This window comes from Lepisosteus oculatus, chromosome 12 (genome assembly GCF_040954835.1).
Source record: "Lepisosteus oculatus isolate fLepOcu1 chromosome 12, fLepOcu1.hap2, whole genome shotgun sequence".
Lineage (NCBI taxonomy): Eukaryota > Metazoa > Chordata > Actinopteri > Semionotiformes > Lepisosteidae > Lepisosteus > Lepisosteus oculatus.
In genome coordinates, this window is record NC_090707.1 from 1,176,511 (window position 1) to 1,197,683 (window position 21,173).

Here is a 21,173-nt window from a genome sequence, read left to right on the forward strand (position 1 = left end):
ATCCCTATAACAAATCAGCAAAACACAGATATCATTTAAAATGTTTTTGGTGCAATGATGTCAAGCTTCTTATGGGTTTAATAAGGACACCATAAGTAACACATTTTACAATGTCCTGGGCATTTAACTGGTAACTTACTCCATGTTTGCTTTGAATGGATATGTACTGTAATATATGTACACAAAAATAAATTATCTCCTCATCAAAACTTATTTGTAAACTCCTACATAAAAAGATTATGACCAACTTTCATTAACCTCAGTGATCTAAGTTATGGCTACTGTGAAAGGGACTAGTCAGGTAAGATCAATGATAATAGAAAAAATACTGTGCTATTAGTTGTGACATTTCAGAATGTGATCTTTGTTTCTGCATTTATCCGATTATTTGAAAAAAAAATTAAAATGGGTAACTACCACGTAGCTTTCACATAGACCTCTTTTATAAGCTTCAGTCATGTTTTTCTGAAATACATCTTAGTACTATATATCTATACAATCTTCAGCTAAGTACATACAGTTATTTTTTTCCCCTGATGAGCCTCCAGGATCTTGATTTTGTCGGACGCGGCTGCACCTGCCCTCTTCACTGACAGGTGAGGCCTGCTCTCTTGCAGCTGTCCATTGCACATGTCGAAAACCACGATGTCATTGCCTTCTCTTGCCACCACTCCACAGTTACAGGACACAGCATAATGGCGACTCCCACAGTCCCACTGGCGGGCCTGAACTTCAAACTCACGGGCCAAACTTCTGTACAGCACAAATGTTCCTGTCTTGTAGTTGTCATAGCGCCTGCAAAGAGGACATGTGATGTGACATCTTCAGACCAAATTAAATGCAATGACAAGCCCGATGTTCTCCTTTGATAAGAAAAATGAAAGTTTAACTAATTCCAATAAAAAAATTAAAAGAACTGGTAAATATGATTTAGTCTAGGGCAACAGACAGGTATTCTCAAGAGAGGGCCATCATTCATAACTGCAAACACGTGAAAACCACACCCTGTAATTGAGTCATTGCCGATCAGTGTGGTTAGAGGCACTAAAATCCATCATTACCCTAAGGCAACCGCAGGTAACTTCACTCAGATGGGACCCTGTCAACACTCTGGAAGCAGGCCGTGCGCTATTAACACTGATACATTCATTATTTTAACCTTTTCTATAACAATGTATTCCCCATGCAACCACGAAATCCACAAAACAGGATTATTTTTAGATGCCTATTTACAATTGAGAGGGATATAACAAGGCGAAGAGTCTCCTCTTAACTGGTGTCAATAGCAGGACCAAATGCAGTGTTTGAATTCATCACAGCATTTCAAAGCCACTATCACACCCTCTGCAGCCAGAGGGCGGTCCTACTCTGTCCTGTCCCTAGTTTCCTGTGCTTTGCTCTCCTTCCGGTGTCTCTCTCTGGGGCTATATATTTCCAGGTCACTCATTCCTCTTCGCTCAGCATTGACATTCGGATGTCCTAAGAACCACCTAACATCCAGGTCGCCCCACATCTACTGCCTGAGTCCATTGGTTTCTATACGTCTCCTGAACTGCTGAGCCCGGGCTAAACCCCCGTTCCGCCGCTACGCATAAGTTCTTTTTCCGCTCTCCTGCCATTCCACGGTTCGTCCCTTCTGACATCCGTGGCAGAACGCTGAGCCTCCTTCTGACCCTGCGAGTGGCGCTTTTTTGTTTTTCCGCAGTTTTTCTTCTCATTACAGATGTAATTTTGCCTGCCATGCAACATTGTCTTCTCTGGTAGTACAACGTTGAGATCCCAGTTAGTTGTTACCCAGTAAACCCTGAAAACATCACACCTTGCTTGTTCTTGGACCCATGCTTTGTTTCCCGGCCATGTTCCGGGATCACGCCCTTGGCTTTGTTAACAGTGTGTCTCTCTTGCTTTGAACTCGGAATGGAACTTGATCACTACTCCCAGATTAGCCCTGTGCTTTGTCACTGGAATGGAGCCACGAAGCTTTGCCTGTCTTGGACTAGGAATATTTCATCTGTTTGCCTGCACCATGCTCTGGTTCCCCTGCTAGCTGCAGGAACACATTTGCCTGTGTGCGTGGCTTCTCGGAAGTCTCCAAGTAGCCTGCTCCCCATCTCCAGAGCGTATGATCCTTGCTCCCTCCGGTCTCAGTAACGCACAACTCTGGGCGATTCCCTGCATGCTGTTTGCAGGCTCCCCAACTCAGCTACCTCTCGCCTAGCACTTGGGTTCTCTGACATGGATCACACTCTGGGTCCCACCTCATTCATGACTGACCAGTGACTGACCATAATTACTAAACCAATCAAGAGTGAGTGACATGATTTGACAAAGGTGATCTGCTGAGTCAACCCTGGTAAGAATTAAGAAAAGCCACAGAAGTATTTCAGCCAATATGCCCAGTATATCAGGAGAATAATGCTTTTGTGCTACCAGTATGTTGGGCACATCCTTGTGCTGCAAGTGAAAGAAGGTCTTTTTTGTGAGACAGGAACGTGATAGTTACAGTATAATACTGTATGTCATGGAAGCCCTACCTGCCAGACACGAGCTCTGCTGAACATTCATAAGATGAGCTGGGATAACATGTGGCGTGTAGGGCTCAGATACCAGTGAACACTCACATGCTCATCCAGGCTTTATGAGAGGAAAGTGGCAGAATCCTACAAGACGTCCTGAGGTAAGTCATACATTGCACATATCCAGCTTTCTGTACATCAACAATCCTTCTTGGAAGTTTGTATTACTTCCAATAATGGCCATGAACACTACCGGCCTATGACTTTCACAGTAGGACTCCTTGTTAGTCAGCCCTGGTGATGACATAAGCTAAACTATATAATGGATTTACTTATGTCTTGTCTGTTTTTTAAAATGTCAGTACACCTCACTAAAATAATTTCTTATTTTCCTGATAATATATATGTGAATTATGCCATTTGCAGTTATGACTTCTGTTTTTGATCCTGTGTATATATTTTAGAAAATACATTAATACTTCAGAATGACTTGATCTGAAGGTACAGTATTACTCTCCCTTTAGAATCTAAGCTTAGCCGAAACAAAAGATAAAAGTCACAGTGCTCAGCCCAATCAAGTTTTCCTTGCAGAAACAAACAAAATGACAGGGTGTTTAGAAAGACTTATACTCAAGTTTTACAGATATATGGCATGAAATGTTGCTCGATTTTTTTAAAATCTGTTATAGAAATCTGACATAGGTCGATCTCATGGTATTAACAAAAATATAATAATCAAAAGCTCATATTTGTTTAACTGAGATAAGAACCCAAGGGTCAGCGATCTCTTTGCATTGTAATATTGACCTACAGTGAGGGAAGCTAAATGATAGAACCTTTTCTCTTTTCTCTGATGCTCCACAAGTGCTTTTCAAATGTCATTTTTTTTGGTCTATTATTGCATCTGTAGAAAGATCCCTTCTTTCTGAAAACAGTCAATAATAATATCCAGAAAGAAAAGCAGAGGAAATTCAATCAGTGATGAAACATTTATGCAGCATTCCCTCTTGTTTTCTGTATTCAAATGTCATAAAGGCTTGAGAAACGTCCATTCAAACTTACAGTAGGAAAAAAAAACACAAGTCTTCAAAGGCTGCAGAAAGAGTCAAGTTTCAAAATGTTACCAGAGAGCTGTATGAATAATTACACTGTTAAAAAACCTTCTCATGTATTACTTAGTCCTTGTTGAGTGTGTCGGGGGGCTGAACAGACTAGTTAAAAAAACAAATATTTTTCACAGAAATTGTGTAAATTAATATTTCATACTTGTTAAAATTAATCCAGTTTTAGATTTATAAGAATCAATATTAGAATTCAGATGACAAATTTTCATTCCTAACATCCATTTTCTGTTGAAATATATGACTCAGATGTTACTCTGAATTACTTCTCTGTTAATGAGCTCTTACTAACCCGTACACTTGTTTGTTTATACATTCATAGAAGAAGATATAATTAACAAGCCAGTCTCACAGACAAACATTACTAAGATATTGAAACAGCAAATGCATGATTCCAGGCTGTACATTCACATTTTAGGCTTCACTGTATGTTTTTTACAGAACTCCCACAATGCAATCAATTTTGCGAGCAAGATGTGCTGAACAGTTTTTTATTTATGTCAACTTAAGTTAGTGTGCTACATTTTTTTATTTTTTTTAACCACAGGCTCATTAAACAAATCTTAACCAGCAATTTCTGCCAAAAATCTTTGACTGCAAGACAGGTAGGAAAAGTGTTCATTAACTTTGTCTGCATGGTCTTTATTTTGATTAGAAAAGGAAAAAAATTAAGCGTGATTTAGCTGAAACAGCTCTAAACGGTGACCTCAGATGAAACACTATATCAAGGAATATTATCACTATGCCGGAAATGTTATCTGACAGGAATACTTGAACAAGGCCACAAAAAATTATACTTAATACAATAGCACAGCTGAAAATGCAAACTAGCTTTAACTGTATTGCAAGTGTAAAAGAGGTATTAAAATTAAAGGGGACTTGATTTCAGTTATTTTTTCCAGACCATTAAATGCAGTCCATCTCAGGTTTGCAAGAAAACAGGACATTAATATTATCATAAGGAAGGCTAAGATTCACTGATCCGCTTACTGTAAACAGTTTGTGCAAGTTTTCAAAAATATATTGGAACCAATTATACCATCCCACTGTGCAAAGGTGACACAAACTTATCCACAAAGATGTAGCCAAAAGTCTCACCACCAAATATTCACTCATGGAAGTCAATACTTAATCAATTAATATATTGTAGTTTTTTTTGTTTTACTTTCTAGCTATTACTGACATTTAACTTCTTTCACACATAGGAGTTTTCAGTTTGAGCTTTCAAGTTTTGATGTAAAAGTTTCACTTTAGAAAAATGTGTACTGTATATATAATTTACAATCAACAAATCTGTTGAAAGGGTGACTGAATACCTTTGAAAGGCACAGTAAATACCTCCCTAAAAGAGTTATTTTAGCATAGTGTTCCTGTAAAAATTAATTGTAAAAGGTAATTGTAAAAACAGTGAATGACCCAAAATCCAAGTTGGCAACCTGTCAAATGTACAGTAAATCTGGGAGAAGGATGGGAACACTGAGCACGGCTTGTACTCAAAATGATGGATTACCTAAAGCTTTGTTCTGGGGGCACATGCAGCTCTGGAAGAAGTCAAAACTGATACTGTACCTGACTATGAAACTACCTTTGGATTTAATTTGGGCAGAATGGAGACCATAACCAAGACCATAACCAAGGCATGGGCTCACAATTTGTTATTGGTGGATATGTGAAAGTTTAAATTTCACATGGGTGTGACTCAGGAACATAAATGATCAAATTTATGATCAGATTTATTGTACTATTTATGAAAAAACAATGAATGGTGGACTTAATTATTAATGATAGACTTAATGATAAGGAAAATCTCTAGGTTCTGATGTTTATTAGGTAGGTACTGTAAACCACTGAGCTCTATCCATTTTTATGGGGACAGTTCAGCTGTAGAGTGAATTATATTCTCATGTGATTAGTATAATAAATCGATTGCAGCAAAGCAATCACTCAAGGGAAAGCCGATAAATAAACAAACACATATATATTGTGGACAAACCCTATACATCTAAAGCCTATAATACTTTAGCCAGTAGCCTCACATTACCTGCCATCAAATGTAATGATATGGGGATCAGTTAAAGAGTAGCAATTTCCACTTGGAATGTCCTGGACCATTACCTGAGAAGGAGAAAAACACAGCTTAACATAACATCACTGTCAAGATTAAAGGACAGGCTGTGGCTACTCAAAGGCTTTAATGTTTTCACAAAATACAGATGTGATCAACTGACACGTGGTGGGATGTAATTCTGACATGGTACCGTATTTCATTCCTTGCACTGGGATGTGTTTTTCAATTAGTGTTGCAGAGAGAAGTGTTTCCTCAGTACAGGATAAGAAACACACGGAAGATAATGGGGCTGATTAATCAGAGGTTGACAGCGGTTTGTTCTTGTTCAATTGAAACAGGTGATGGGAAAACATTGGCAGAAGCACAGTAAATGAGCTTTTAAGCAGTGCTAAACAGCTGTAACACAGGACAAGACACTTTTAAATCTGTGCCAGCTATTTGTTACGTGGTAATGAATGGGTTTTCACCGGCGTAAAGAACGAATTGGGAAATCAGGTACAGTACATGACTCACCCTGCTGTATTTCCCTGTCAGCTTTTCCCCAGTATATGATTCACTTCATTATCACATACTAAACAACTGCATGAACAGAACACAAACCTAAAGGAACACTGTCATTACAGGAAAACCACAAAAAAGCAGCCCAGACAATGCTGGTAATTTGACCTTCAAAGGGTTTGGAGTGTAGTTCCTCCAGAGACCGGGACTTCTCTGGTCAGGCTCTGCTCTGACATGACTGGCGCAGTTCCCGTCTCGAGTGAAGTCTGTCACAGCCGTCAGCAGCAGAGAGGCACGAGCACAGCTGTCGGCCTTACATGGGGTTTGCTCCAGATCCACCTGGCACGCTGAGAGAGCAATGTTTGGGGCTTCCAGACCCAGGCTGTCTGAAACATCAGCAGCACAGACCTTGTTAAGAGACACAATACAGCTGAAGGCAACCTACCCTGCAGGAACCCCAGCTCCAGTTGTGAGGGCTCACAAGAACAAATCTGCATCACGGTCTTGTGGTGTGCTTGGCAACTTGTTGAATAGTTTTGCACTCAGTATAACAGCTGTAAAAAGCACCAGAATTATTTTTTAAAGATGATAAAAATAAGAACGCATGCAATTTACAGTAATCATAAAGCCCCACTGCCAATTTTACTATGAACCAATTTTAAAACCAAAGAAGAGGTAGTGAAAAGTATTTTTTCACTTACAAAACAAATTTAGATATTTGTTAAAGTAACACATGCATAAGAGATGAGATAAGATTACTTTATTAGCCATATACAATTTCTTGCATTAGGAATTTGTCTTTTCGCATATCCCAGCTTGCTCTCCATGAGACACACAGACAGGGAGAGAAGCTTGGGGTCAGAGTGCACGGACAGCCATTTATAAGGGTGCCCCGGGAGCAACTGGGGTTAAGGGCCTTGCTCAGGGGCCCAACGGAATAGGATTCCTCTGCTGGCTACGAGATTTGAACTGGCAACCTCCCAGCCACAGGCGCAGATCCGCAGTGCCACCGTTCCGCCCAAAAGTACAAACTAAAAACTAAAAACAGTTCTGTGAGAATTCTTTTTTCAGTTTCCATCCTTTTCCCATGCTTCTTATTAAAAATAAAGTCCAATATAAAAGCCCATTCACACTTGGCCTCACAGAGACTGATCGCATGATGAAAACCCGACCTGAACCGTCTGTGCTCAGGTGGAGTCTGACTCGGCACTCCAGGGGCCCCCTGCTGGTGGGACAGGGGATGGGCACAGTGCTGTGAATCGTCACCAGGTGCTCCCGACTGTCCTCCGCAATCTGCAAAGACTCCGGCACAAACTAGGGACAGACGAAAAAATCGACATAATGCATATTTACAAACAGGAATGGACATCCTAGATTTTTAAGCACAGTTAATTTAAAAACTATCCTATATTCGTGCAGTACACATCAAGGTACAGACACAGAAATCCCATGTGAAGCCGTAGATCCATGAAATTGAAAGGCAAATGCTTTAAAATATTTATTTACGATCACAATTTATAACAATAACACTAATGTATAACATTATATTATATATATAATAATACTTCATACATACCTTAATCCCAGCAAAGAACACATCACTTTCTCGGGGTACAGATTGCATTTCAGGATAATCTCTTAAAAATCTGGAGACACTACAGGAAATCTATGAATGAATGTAGACATTTTATTAACTACACAGATGTTCGAAATCCCAATCCAAGACATAAGCCAAGCTTGTCTAACAATATCTGGAGAAATAATAATATGCTTTTGTTTTTGATATAAAACTAAAAATTAGTTTAATATAAATGAAGAAACATGTTAATATCTTTTTATATATTTACTCAACTGCATTTCTTTAGCAGATACTGCACCTGTGGTGCTCTGAGCTACAGTATATACTGTAATAAGTAAGTTACATTAAATCATTCAGAGTACAATATGTCCTAATACACTAACTGCAGGCTGCGATTCCTACTCTGAAATTTATTTTACATTTGATGGAGCACAAGCTAACAAAGTTGCACTTCACTCCAAACTAAACACTCTATGCTTCACTTGATTCATTGACATACATGGCAACTCATAGATATGATCCAGCCCCAAGAGATGAGCCTAGTTATTAATAAAGAATTACGTATACATTGTGCAGAAATCTGACATGAACACAGCAATGTGTGTGTACATTAGTGATAGTCCTGTCACATTTACATTTTCATAAGTCAGTAGTAAATTGTTTCATGAAACAATAGAACAATGGGACCATCTTATTTTTTGCTGGGAGTCTTCAGATATTTGTTTTCTAATTTGCCAGCTGTTTAAGACTTGGCTTTCTGATAATGACTCCCGTACAACACTGAGAGGGTGAGAACCCACAGACACACGCACTTTCTAGAAACACAGGGGTCACCAAAAGCACCCTGCCCTGGCCAGACTCTGTAGGACCCAGCTGTATCAGGATGTCTCTTGGTGAATATTCTGTACTGTGTAATACTTTGTATTAACTTTAACTAAAAAATAACAGATGTAATACAGTACCACGAAGGTACATTTTTAATCTTTACCCCTGTGTTATTAGACATATTTTCATGTTAGTCTCTGAAGTCTATGACTTGCATAATCATATTGAATTAATTCAAAGAGACTAATGTCAATTATTTCCAGATGAACAAAGTGTAGTATTTTCTAAAGGGACAGTGGTAATTTTTTACTCATGATTACTGATTTTCTATATGCTGAGGTTTAACAGATAAGTATGAAAAAGTCAGACCCACAGGTACTTGCAAGATATAACGGGCGTTTTACCATTATTGTGAGCTGTCAGTCATGTCATCACATACAATACACTGTATATTACTACATGCGGTACTGCTGTCACCACATACAGAATATGGTATCCCCACATAGAGTACTCTTGTCAATACACACAGTGTACAGAACCCCAATCATCACAGTGTCCAGTACTCCAGTTACCACACAGTATATACTGTATTCTCATATACTGTATTTATACTCTGAATCTCCCTTTCGTTTGCAAAAACACACTAACATGTAAACAAAAATGTGAACCTGGTATTGTTGGCACACTTTGCAAAGACAGTCAATTCTAAAGGTATCTGCAGCACTGTATTATTATAAAAACTTGAAGGTTGCTGGTGATCAAAGATTTAGTAGAATTAAATATCAAAAACATTTCGAAAGCTTTGGCTGCACTATGAAATACGCTCATTTGACTTTTTCTGTCTTCAAAAGAAATCCACGTGAATCTCTTCAAATAAGAAAAACAATGTTTTTCACTTTTTTCCACTACGTGATAGCTGGTATTGCTGCTTGCTTGTTGATTCTTAAAAAGTGGAGAAATATGAAACTGAAGACTATGAATTTAACACGACTAGCAATATGTAGCTAAAGCCACTGAGACAAATACTGTATTAAGTTTCACCAAATTAATAATACTCACATTTAAAATGTTAAATTACTCACACCAAAAGAAAACAAGTCATAAACCTGAAGAACCTATAATCTCATTGAATTTAAGGAAACATAAGTACCTTTTACTTGACCCAACTTGTCACTTTTAAAGTTTTGTGTACTCTTTCGTTTAATATACCTGTAGATCTGTAAATCGTGAAGGCTAATGAAAGCCATAACCAGCCTGCCCTGTACTATATCTCACTCCTTCAGAATGTTTGAGCATACCGTGTCCCCAAGTTTAAAATTCACTCCATCCATCTCAACAAGGGAGAACGTCTGCAGGGATGAGTCTCTTCTGATTTCCTCCTTCCTATTTAGAGATAGGTGCCGTGACCAGGTCACCAGGTAGGCCAGGGGCGAAGCGTGTGTCACACTTTCATAGGTACATTTCAGGTGAACAGTGTTGCCCATTAGCTCGGGGGTAATGGCTGGCTTCAAAGGTATGGCTGCAAGTCTTTCTATAAAATGAAAACAGTGTGCGTGAACTATTGAGGCATGAAAACAAAACTCACTGCAAATGAAATCATGATAGATACATTATTTTACAGCTCTGATAAAATCAAAGGGGTCCTAGTATTTGAAATACTCAAGAGCTTAAAATCCCCATAAGAACCAACCTAAGTGTTTTGAAAACATGACCTAATAAGTTTTTGTCAGACACTCCAAGATTACTTTTAACTTATCTTCTAAAACCTGTGCAAACAATATTTACCATTAATTCGACAGATATACAGTACATGAACTACAAAACAGGCATTTCTTGGGTGCTTTGCATTAAGCATCCACATGTGCTTTACTGAAAATAAATCCCTATTACAAATGTGAATGGGAAAGAACAGGGAATAAAGATTTGCTGTTTTACCTTGACATATGCCGTTAACCTCCACCTCGCTGGCAAGGCATCCTTTGGGTTTTAATTCAGTTACCACTAAAGACAATAATAATAATAATACATTCAAGATACTTCCTTATCTTAGAACTGAAAATATGTCATCTTTAATGTTGGTAAAACAAGAAGAGATTCATTGTTTTCAGGTACACTGTTTTTTTTAAATAACAGCAACATTTCAAAACATTTTTTATACCTTACACATAAAGCAACCATATCCTGATGTTATACACACCCAGGTGGTGAACCTTCAGTATAAGATGAATAGGATGTGATGTCCAAACAAATCTGGCTCCTACAATAAACTATTAAGCATTTTCTGCTAATGAGCAGACACACTTTCCCTGCTCTCTGCTGTCAGAATATTGCAGGACAGTACAGCAGGCTGGTGGGTAAACTGAAGGATTCACTTCACATGATCAGTGAAGTGTTCAAGGTTTTTCTTTGGACATAAACAGATTTGGCTAATTAAAATCATCTCTTTCTAATTAAGCCACAAATTGTACAAATATAAGAATTCTGGATTATTTTTCTACCATTTTAGATAACAGACTCAAATTAATTCCAAATTGTATTAAATCTCTGCTTTGGCCTTACATAATACATGCTTTTTTCTAACCAGTTGCAATAGTATTTTGAACATGAGTATGAACCTGTTAAAATTGTTAGCAGAATTCTACAGTGTCTGATGAATGTGAATTTTCCATTTTCTGCATTCCTTAACACACTGCACAACAAGGCGAGCAATGAAAATTGCAGGTGATATTACAGTATATGCATAGTGAAATTGCTATCATTTTAGAAGTCCTTTGTGAATTTGTAAAGTGCTTCTTGTTTCAGTCCCATTATGGAAGCCGAAGTTAAATTCATTATTCTTTAGTACCTTCATGACTTTGATTCTGACCCAGGGAAACTTATTGTCTGTACATTAGTTTATTGTATCTCTGTACATTCCAATGCAGAGCCATCTGTTAAGCTTGTCTGTAAAGACAAGATGCCTGCTTGTCTCCAGTGTTCGCCAGTGACTGATCCCTGTGATCTGGGATCCCCTCCTTCTGGGCTGTGGAGCTGACGGGAAAGTCACATGGCAGGTTTCTGTAGCTCACGCGATGAAATGATTCTCATGATCAATCAAGTGTTATCATTCTTCTGGTTACATCTATTGCCTGAACAGTTCTACATTTTTAAAATGAAGTAGGGAGCTGCGTTTGCATGTGCAGGCTGCAAAGGAACAAGTAAGGGTTTATTTCATTGGCTGTGGAGCCTTCTTTAGGTGTGAGAGAGAGAGGAAAACTGGCAGTTGATAAAGTAAGGCAGAACAAATTATTATATATAATATATTTTTATCTATATTTCTATAGTTTTACTGTTCATACACAATATTAGTAGAGGCAGCTAGTATGTCCTCTATACTGTCACACTAGAGTGACAAAAGAGTTGTTTTATTTTAAACTTAACAAAAAATGTTGTAATTACAGTATATAATTATTCATGACTTAAAAAATGTAATGTTTCTGTGCTGTTACACTCAGTATAGCAGCAATTTCTCTTTCAACATTTTGAAATTTTAAGTGTCAGACATAACTAAAACTGTACTCAGTTTTGAACACAGTTTTGATTTAAAGTCTATTGTGTTGAATTTGTCAATGCCTTTCATTATTTTGAATAAATGTATCAAAACCTCTTGTATTATCTGTTTTAAACTTAAAAGGGTTGATTTCCTTGATCCTCTTAGTGTAGGACATGCGTTAAGCACCAAAAAGCACCCGGTTGCTGTTTCTAGACTGATGATAGACCAGTGCACCGATGTCTATCTTCCCCTGGGACATGACAACATACCAACACTCCTAACTTCTTAGCGTTCCCTGAGAGAGCGAACCTTGCTTCTCACCATCTTAGGCTTCCCTCCTAAAAGAACAAACTATACTGGAAACACCGGTCTACCACCAGTAGTAACATGAAGGAAATTACCATCACTCCAAACCATGGAGTCTACCCAGGGAAAGTGAAATGTGCTTCTCCAAATACATTTCTCTAATATAAACCAACTCCTTACCAAAGGCTGAATGAACAATGATCTAACCCAAGGTTTCTTTAAAATGTTTAAAGAGAACTTTTATTAAAACCAGCTGCAGTAGATCACTCTGTCATCACCTCAAACATACACCTGCACTCAACTTGCGTTCAAACAGACCACTTTCTCTTTAAATCATCCACAGCATAACCTTAAAGCTGCTCCCTAGACCACTAAATCAAAAAAGACCACTCAGAGAGACAGGTGCTCCATTGCACTTGTCCAGTTTCAAAACAACATCTCTTGATATACATTGTATGTTTTACTCTACAAATCCTAACATTTCTTTTAATTGCTTTCCCATATTGTCTAGAAGAATGTGCCAGTATGCACAATTCTCTCCCAATATCAGTGCTTCCCAAACTATATCGATGCCTCATATCTTTACCTTCTTGCATTGCTATCTGCATATAGTACACTGCACTTGTCTACATAAAATGTTATCTGCCAGCTGTTTGCCCAGTCTAGATTTTTTCTAAATCCTTTTGAATTTCATTTTATGATTCTATCGTATTTGCAAATCTTCATATTTTGGTATAAACTAACTATACCAGAATCTAGACTGCTGATATAAATCAGGAAGAGTGGTCCTAGTACAGACTCCTGTGGTACTTCACTAATAATTACTGTACTCTACAAAGTCTTCACCCCTTCTCTGTTTTCGCCATTTTCTATTAACCAGTTCTCAATGTGAACATTTTCACTACCCCCTTCATCAAAAGTCTTCTTAAATTTAAATACACTATATAGTATCCTCTGTGCATGTCCATTAGTGTTGCTGCTTGCATAAAAAGGTTGAGATTTGTAAGATTATGAAATAATGCTTTAAAGAAAAGTTTATATCCCACTCCTAGGGATTCCTTTCACTTTAAGTAGTATAGCTTCTTCAAATCCAATTGTGTCTTATACATAAAGGGACAATGCACTAGTTATGCTTTGTGTTGCATTAAATGTTTAATAATCTTTGTCTAATCTCTGTGTTCTGAAGATGATTCCAGTATCATGATACTTGCAATTTTATATTAGGCAATCAGCAGTTCAGTTTTACAGTATGTAACTGCCCTTTTCTTCCTTTCAAATCAGCTACACCGTCTTAAGGATCTTCGCACCTGTCAGAAAACATTTTCTGTCCTTCTGTTAATGACAGCCATGTGGAAATTATAAATCTGGTAACGAAGGCCGCCACAGCATCTCAGTTCATAAATATTAACACTGTTGGGTGTCTGTCAGGTACTGTATGTAATTCTATTTAATTCCCTAAGACATACACAAAACACTTTTACTGATTGTGCTTTTATACATACAAAATGTATATTTGAGAACAAGGAAAAAGAATATTGGAGTGCAAATTAATCGAATATGAAAATGAAATAAAGTATAAAACTTTCCTAGGATATTCAACTATTACATGCAAATGTTGTTTTTTGCAATTGTGGAGTTCAGTGCTTAATATGGTTAATAAACGTGCCTCTACAACTTTCCCACACTGTCACACCTGGTCTTGAAAGCAATTGTGTTGTGAATAAGAACAGAATAAGCCAAAAGGATGGTGGTTATTTTCCAACTCATGTGCTTACACTGCTCCCTGAGGAGTTTTAAATGTTTGCATGTTTGAACTATAGTGCCTGTGGTGTTTACATTTGTATGTGTTTTTTTTATGTGATTATGTTATACAGTATTTCAAATAGGTATCAAATGAAAAAAATCAAAGGAAAAAATTACTTTGCATTCCATTCTAAGCAGATAGTAGAAAGTTAGTTACTAACCACTCGAATATAAAATGTCTAGTGTCTCATCAGGTTGAACGGCCTTACCTTTAGCGCAGTAACCCATGCATCCTTGAGTTGGCTGTAAATAGTAAACAAAGAATTCCCCACAGTTTCGGACCGACACCGGGATTCTGAACAGACAACAGTCTTTCTTGCTCCCCAGAAAAAACTGCCAAGTGCCACAGGCAGACAGCTGTTTCACTTCCCCTCGGCGAGGCAGAGAAGCTTCCTGGGCTGAAAGCCACACAGGTGCCTGTGTCCCACACTTGTTCATCTGAGAAGAAGAGAATACTCCATTCCACACCTTTCTACTAATAACCAAGTTTATTAATCCTTTCAAAAACGTCAGGCAGAAGGCAAGCTAACAGACAGTGGAAAATACAAATGATCAAAAGTTATTTCATAATTAACAATCACATTAACACTTCTTACCACATTAGTTTTATGTAGTTAAAAAGCAGCACAGAATGACTGTGTAAGCTGCTCATTATATATCAGACCACTTCAGGTCATGGCTCTTTTTGAGAAGTGTATTTTCATTTTAACCATCAGCAAAGTGCAGTCACTGGAAAGACTTAAACCCCAACAGTGATCACACTATAATGCATTACTGAGTAATTTATTCATAAGCCAGACACAAAATCTGAGACTTCCTCACCTCAAAGTTACTCCAAGACCACACTCTATATCTAGAAATTCTCTAGAGGGAATCCAGTTTCTCAAAGAAAATAAATCAGCGATTCCTTCAAGTTTAAATATGTACATATCTTGTCCTAAGGTACCTTTCTTAACATCCTCTATTTTTGGACAACATTGGTTTTTAACACTAAACCCCCCTTCGCCTCAAGCATTTGAGTGATTGCTTAGGTAGGTGATGTGGGTTTCCACAATCATAACAAGCCTTTAAGTTTAACCGAGATGACAGACAAAGTCCTGGAGTGAACTGTACTTTCCAAGCATTAAATATTTCTGAACACTATTAAATGATTTATTTCATTTAAAAAACCCTCCAGCAGGTCTAGGGGCCTAATTAATGCAGATAAAGTGACTGGCCAAAATGATGCAAGACAATAATGGTATTCTGTAAAAGTGTGGAGTGTGCCTATCTATGGAATTCCAATTAAATAATTAAATAATTGGGGATTAAATAGCCTAATACGCAGAAAACAATGACAGGAGGCCATGGTGGGCCTTTGCTGCTGAATGGAGTTTCAAGGACAGACTGGCACCTTGGACAGACTGACACCTTGGACTTCTGCACATCTCTTCTGGAAAATGTCTTGGGATTCTGAACTTACTTCTACACATGTAGTTGGCATCTCTGCCGGCCTCTTATCGATCATGAAACGGTACCACCCAGCTGACAGAGAGTGGTCACAGATCAGGTCCTGGATCGCAGTGCGCTGGAGCTGAACGGAATCAAAGCTGACGCTGCGGTAGGGGTTCTCCAAGACCTGATGGCCACTTGGGTAACACTCTGGAGCTGAAGTGCAAACCATAGAAAACACTCGGTTAAAACTGCAATCACGGGCCTTCTCTAAATAAGGACATCGTTTCGTGAAATTATTGCTTTTTGTAGAAATGATTTGTTAACTCAAGCTTGGTTTTGATTAATGGTCTCGCACACTCCTCTTTTCTCATTTCAAGAGGTACTTGTGGGAGGTTTATATTTTGCTCTTAAGAGAAAATCAGTGCCATTTTATAAATCAATTTTAATATTTACAGAAAAAAAAACAGTTCTGCTCTGATAAACATTGTAGGGAACTTTTATTTTACTAATTGTTAACCACACGTGAAGTTTAAAAACAGTCACAACATTCCTACAACTTTATCTTAAAAAAAAAGCAGAACAGGATTAAGACTTTTTACTATTGTAATTGAATATATTGTACAATACATGTGTTTTAGTGCCTGAATAAACAATCTTGTGGATTAACATGGGTTAAATGTTTGGTTCGGAAATGTTGATTGTAATTGAATATAATATCTGTAAAGTCTGTTGAGTGTGCCTTTATACATTTATGCACCTTTAATGGTTCAAAAAACAATCAATCACATGTTTTCTCTACAGGAAGTACACCTAGATTCAGCCTCACGCTGTTATGTACTGTAGTCTGGCTGGCAGTGCTCTAAATTCAGTGAAGTTCACATGTTAAACCCCACCTGCTGGGTTTATTTCATACTACATCGCACATACTGATATGGCTTTAAAAAAAAGGAAAATAATGTTACATCCAAAACAAAAATCTGCATAAACAGATTGTCATATTGTATATAATTGTCTCCAGAAATGTCATACTGCTTCAAGAGCACACATCATTGAAAATGACAACTCACCAGCATAGGAACTGCATTTGTATACTGAACTTAAAGGCAGGCTATATTCATATTGCCTTCTAATCTAAAGGAAATTTGTTAAATGATTGTATTCCCATTGTAATTTTCCCTTTTCATGTATGTTGAGCTTGCTACAGCTTCTAATGGATTCTTACCTTCAACTGTGCAACAACTAGTGTTGCGAGGCAGATTAGATCATAATGGATGAGTATAACAGGTCAATGATGTACATATGGTGGGCCCCACTGCTCACACAACCCGAAAGTGCCAGGGGAATTCCCAAGTGTAAAACAGTGGAAACATCCCACATACAGGCATACTGGTATACAGAGCTTCAAAACGATGCACTTCACAGCCAGATTGGTTATTTAAAGACTGATGCAGGAAGACTTCACATTTTGCTGTTTAAACTAAAAAATTCAAGACACTTAGGACCAACACCATGTGACACTATCATCATGATAATCGGACTCCAGTTAGACACACCACTTTCTGCTACAGTCTGGACATACCTGGACACCTCTCTTGGCCCACACCAGTCTGATATTTACTTGGCACACCTGATGGAAACTGTTGTGGACTCTCTACACTCAGCCTGAGCTGCCACCATCTCGTCAGTCTTAATCCTTCTTCGTCTGTCCAGTGCCTTGTCACTGTGCAGCACTCCTGTCAGCTCATGTTAACCAGGAAATTCTCGCTCTGCTCGGACCTGGTCTTGCTACCCCGCAGATCACACATACTGTACCAGGCTACCTGGAGAGGTGGGTTCTCTGTCCTTCCACTCTCGATACACAAAGGTTCTGTCCCGAATCCATGCTGTTTTGTCTCTACACCCCTCTCAACCCCTCCTGTGTATTTTCATATAGTTTTTATACTAATTACACTCAAATTTTCCTTTTCCTCATACTGATATTAATGTCTCCTTCTGAGTCTCTGCGTGTCACGTGGTCATCTCCTCCCGGTGGCATCCCTATAATCTTAACTGAACCTCAGGAATCTGACTTCCTTCTTTCCCTTGTTCTTTGCTTCCCTCTGTGGACATCTCTCTGTTTGTATTCCTCTCTCCTGACTTCTTTCTCCCCCAGTTCCAGCACATTTCTACTACGGCATGATCCAGCCACTTCTTCCTGAGCCACATTCCCAGAAGCCAGCCCTTCCCTACCAGCTATTCTACACGACTCCTAATGCAGGCCCTGGTACTCTTCCACCCAGACTATTGAACCCTACTCTTTACTGGACCCCTAATGATACTATCTATGATGACCCTGCCTTGTCTTCCTTGCTTGTCTCTTGTTTTCCTATGTCCTGCTGCACACATCAAGATCCTAGATATCTCCTACCATTTTCTCAGTCAGTCTGTCTTGTCTTTCTCTTTCCCTGCACTCCCTCTCACTCTCTCACTCTTCCACAGTATATCCATTCCCCACCAGTGCCACTCAGGGGTCAAATATCTACCGTCAGAAATCAGAACTACTCAGTCCTTGACCTCCTCTCAGCACCTGCATGAGACTCATCTGTTAGACGGCACCTGTGATCTCTCAACTCTCGGCTACATCCTTCAAAATCGCTCATGCCAAACTGCCCTAATGTGATCATTTTTCAAGCTGGTAATGTCAATTGCTAAATGCAATTACTCACTGAAAAAAGTGAATATATACTGTACCAGCAGGTTATAGAAAATGTATGTTTTCCAAATAAAATGTCAAACTTCAAATAAAATTATAAAATGCTGCTGACATACTCCTACAGCTAATTGCCATTGAATATTAAAATAAAGTTTGGTTACAGTGTATATCATGTTTTTTTTAACTGTGTTCTTTAATACAGAACTTTAGCTTTAATCTGGAAAACAATTCAAAACACACTACAATGATTCACAGTGAAATCCTGGGAATGAGCAACCTGTGTCACTTATTCAGAACTAAAACAGAGAGAGGCAGAATATGACAAACTAAACATTATAAACATTTAATATGCAATTGCAGAAAACAGACATGCAAGAGTGCATATAACGCTGTAAATCTTTAGCGTGAAACGTTAAAATTGTACCCTACATGTGTAGATACCTAGATGTGTATAATGTTCACACACACAATGGCTCATGCCTACAGTAAAGACATTAAAAAGGAAGACCATTATGTTTATAAATTGCCTATAATGACAAAGCATCTTGCATCTTCATTCCATGATCACTGAAAGAGAGCTGACTTCCCAACCATTCTGTTCTTCTTAATGAAAAACAGTTTTATTGCTCATTCTAAATGGCCTTAATGGGATTGTTATTCTTTTGATTAAATCAGTGTAAAAAGGTTTTAAAATCAGTCATCTCTGAAGATACAACATAATTTCTTTACGTTTGTGTTAAAGGTACCATTTGATCTTTAATCTAATTTATTCTCTGTTCTGTTATTGCCTATTTGTTTAACAATACTTCTAAAATGATTATGAAACACTTTTTTTACAATTATTAACAAAATATTGCTCCAGGGATCTGAAACCCTGCATTTAACTGAGTTAATATCATTCAGTATATGGTAATACAAAGACAACAGCTACTAAAATTAAACAAAATGTTTTAATTTACTCTCTATTTGCATAGGGGAATAAATGTAGGACTTGAACAGAAACTATTTCCCTATTTTAATAATTTTGGTGTATCTAAACATCTGAACCTAGTTCATCTGAGCTAAACAAAACATACTGTACATTATTGCTAAAAGATTTTGCCTGGCTGTTCTAGATAGAAAAATGAAACCCACAGTAACAGAAATGCTGAGATAATGGGTTCTGATGAACAAATAGTATCATTAACAACAGCAGCAGAGGCAACATGAAGAACAGAGGAATAGAGATGAGTGTGTGTCTGTTCTATAATAATTTTTTAAGGAAACAGAGGGTGAATTGAAAGTGTGTTGCTTCAAGGGCCAAAATAAGAGAGATTTAAGGAATACAGTTCCCTGGTTTTCCACCTAGTAGTTCTGACTCCTCAATGTGTGGATGAACTGAGTGAAGAGCCAGCAGAAATGCCAAAAGAACAACACAGGAAGTCTTCCCACATGGAAACATCTCTCAGCACAGCAATGTCTCATAAGATAGGGAGCTCCTAGCAGGACAAACACAAAAAATATAAAAGGGGCTTTTACATTATTAAACAAATATATTTTTTACTAAAACATATGTAACAATAAGTTATTTTCTAGTACAGACAGGAGTAATAAATATCCGATTTATTTGACTGTGTATCAATTGTGAAATGTAACACTTAAAATAGTTTTAAAATCTTGAAAATACCTTTCTCTTCAAAGAAAGCTGCAACCGCTAATTCTACAGTTACAATCTGAACACCCCGGCACACAATCTTTTATTGCTATTTTTAGAAACACTCTGAAGTAGAATTCTATCTTCTCAAATTATTCTAATTATTTTCTAAAATTAACTCATCGAGTGTCTTAACTTTTGCTGGATTCAAATGTGTGATAAAAATAGAGACTTGGAAAATAAACCACAGATTAAAAAATGCTAATAAGCACAAAGACTGCAGAAGCATGAAGTTAAACTCTGCCAACTGTCATTAGTTCCATTCAGGCAGAGACGATGATGAAGTCAACACTGAGAAGGAGGACTCTGGAATGAGCTGTTGAACAATACAATACATACAGATAACCCCTTCTTCCCTGAAGCTGCTCTTAGCAAAGGTCACCATAGGCAGTGATGTATGACGTTTTCCTTATGAGACTCACTGAAGGAATAAGACCAAAAATAGAAACCTGATTTTACAGACAAAAGCCTTTCTTGCTTGTCACTTCCTCTAGAAGTGTACTTCTCCTTATGTCAAAATACTGGGCCGAACACCTTTTACTCAAAATCATTGGCCTCAGTCAGGAGTTACCTTTATACATAATTCAGCTAGTCTGCAGGGAATTCTATTGTATAATCAAACAGATTTCCAAGACATTAGATGCTGCTGTCCTGTTATCCACTGATGTAGTGCAGTAACAAGGTAGTTGGAGGCCACTTGTCTTGCCGCTTGTGATCGTGTGCCAAAGCACAGGAAAGAGGGAACAGACAACCATTCTAAGCCGAACCACAATACAAGATTTAAACTTTTTAAACAGAAAGCTTCTAACTAGTAATCATCAACTCAAGACCCCCTATCTACATATTCTAATCGCACATTAAAATACCTTCCCGGATTCAACACTCCAAGTAGTCTTTGAAATATCCCATGAGAATCATAACAAGTACTTTTGTTTCATTTTCCTTTAAAAGCTACAGTATTTCAGGTATTATCAGGTATCATCTACTGTACAGTACCTACATGTGGCTTATATCAGGACCCATAATTTGACAACATGTACAGTATTGAAATGTACTTCCCCTCATGAAAACTGCCAAAATGAGAGGGATGATGTTTAAGTATTTAG

At 37.9% G+C, this 21,173-nt stretch overlaps 1 protein-coding gene across 3 annotated transcripts in view; it reads right to left on the minus strand.

Moving 5' to 3' along the window:
• Positions 1–21,173, minus strand: part of LOC102685007 (von Willebrand factor D and EGF domain-containing protein) — a 72,214-nt gene that overhangs the window by 41,779 nt on the left and 9,262 nt on the right. For all 3 annotated transcript variants that reach the window (XM_015358660.2, XM_015358659.2, XM_069196556.1), the window contains exons 2-10: positions 15,711–15,895; positions 14,458–14,686; positions 10,543–10,608; positions 9,906–10,138; positions 7,780–7,869; positions 7,376–7,517; positions 6,372–6,589; positions 5,679–5,752; positions 519–795 (exon numbers count right to left, since the gene is read on the minus strand). In XM_015358660.2, the coding sequence (XP_015214146.2) occupies positions 519–795; positions 5,679–5,752; positions 6,372–6,589; positions 7,376–7,517; positions 7,780–7,869; positions 9,906–10,138; positions 10,543–10,608; positions 14,458–14,686; positions 15,711–15,895 (1,514 nt within the window). The remainder of the gene's footprint in view (positions 1–518; positions 796–5,678; positions 5,753–6,371; positions 6,590–7,375; positions 7,518–7,779; positions 7,870–9,905; positions 10,139–10,542; positions 10,609–14,457; positions 14,687–15,710; positions 15,896–21,173) is intronic.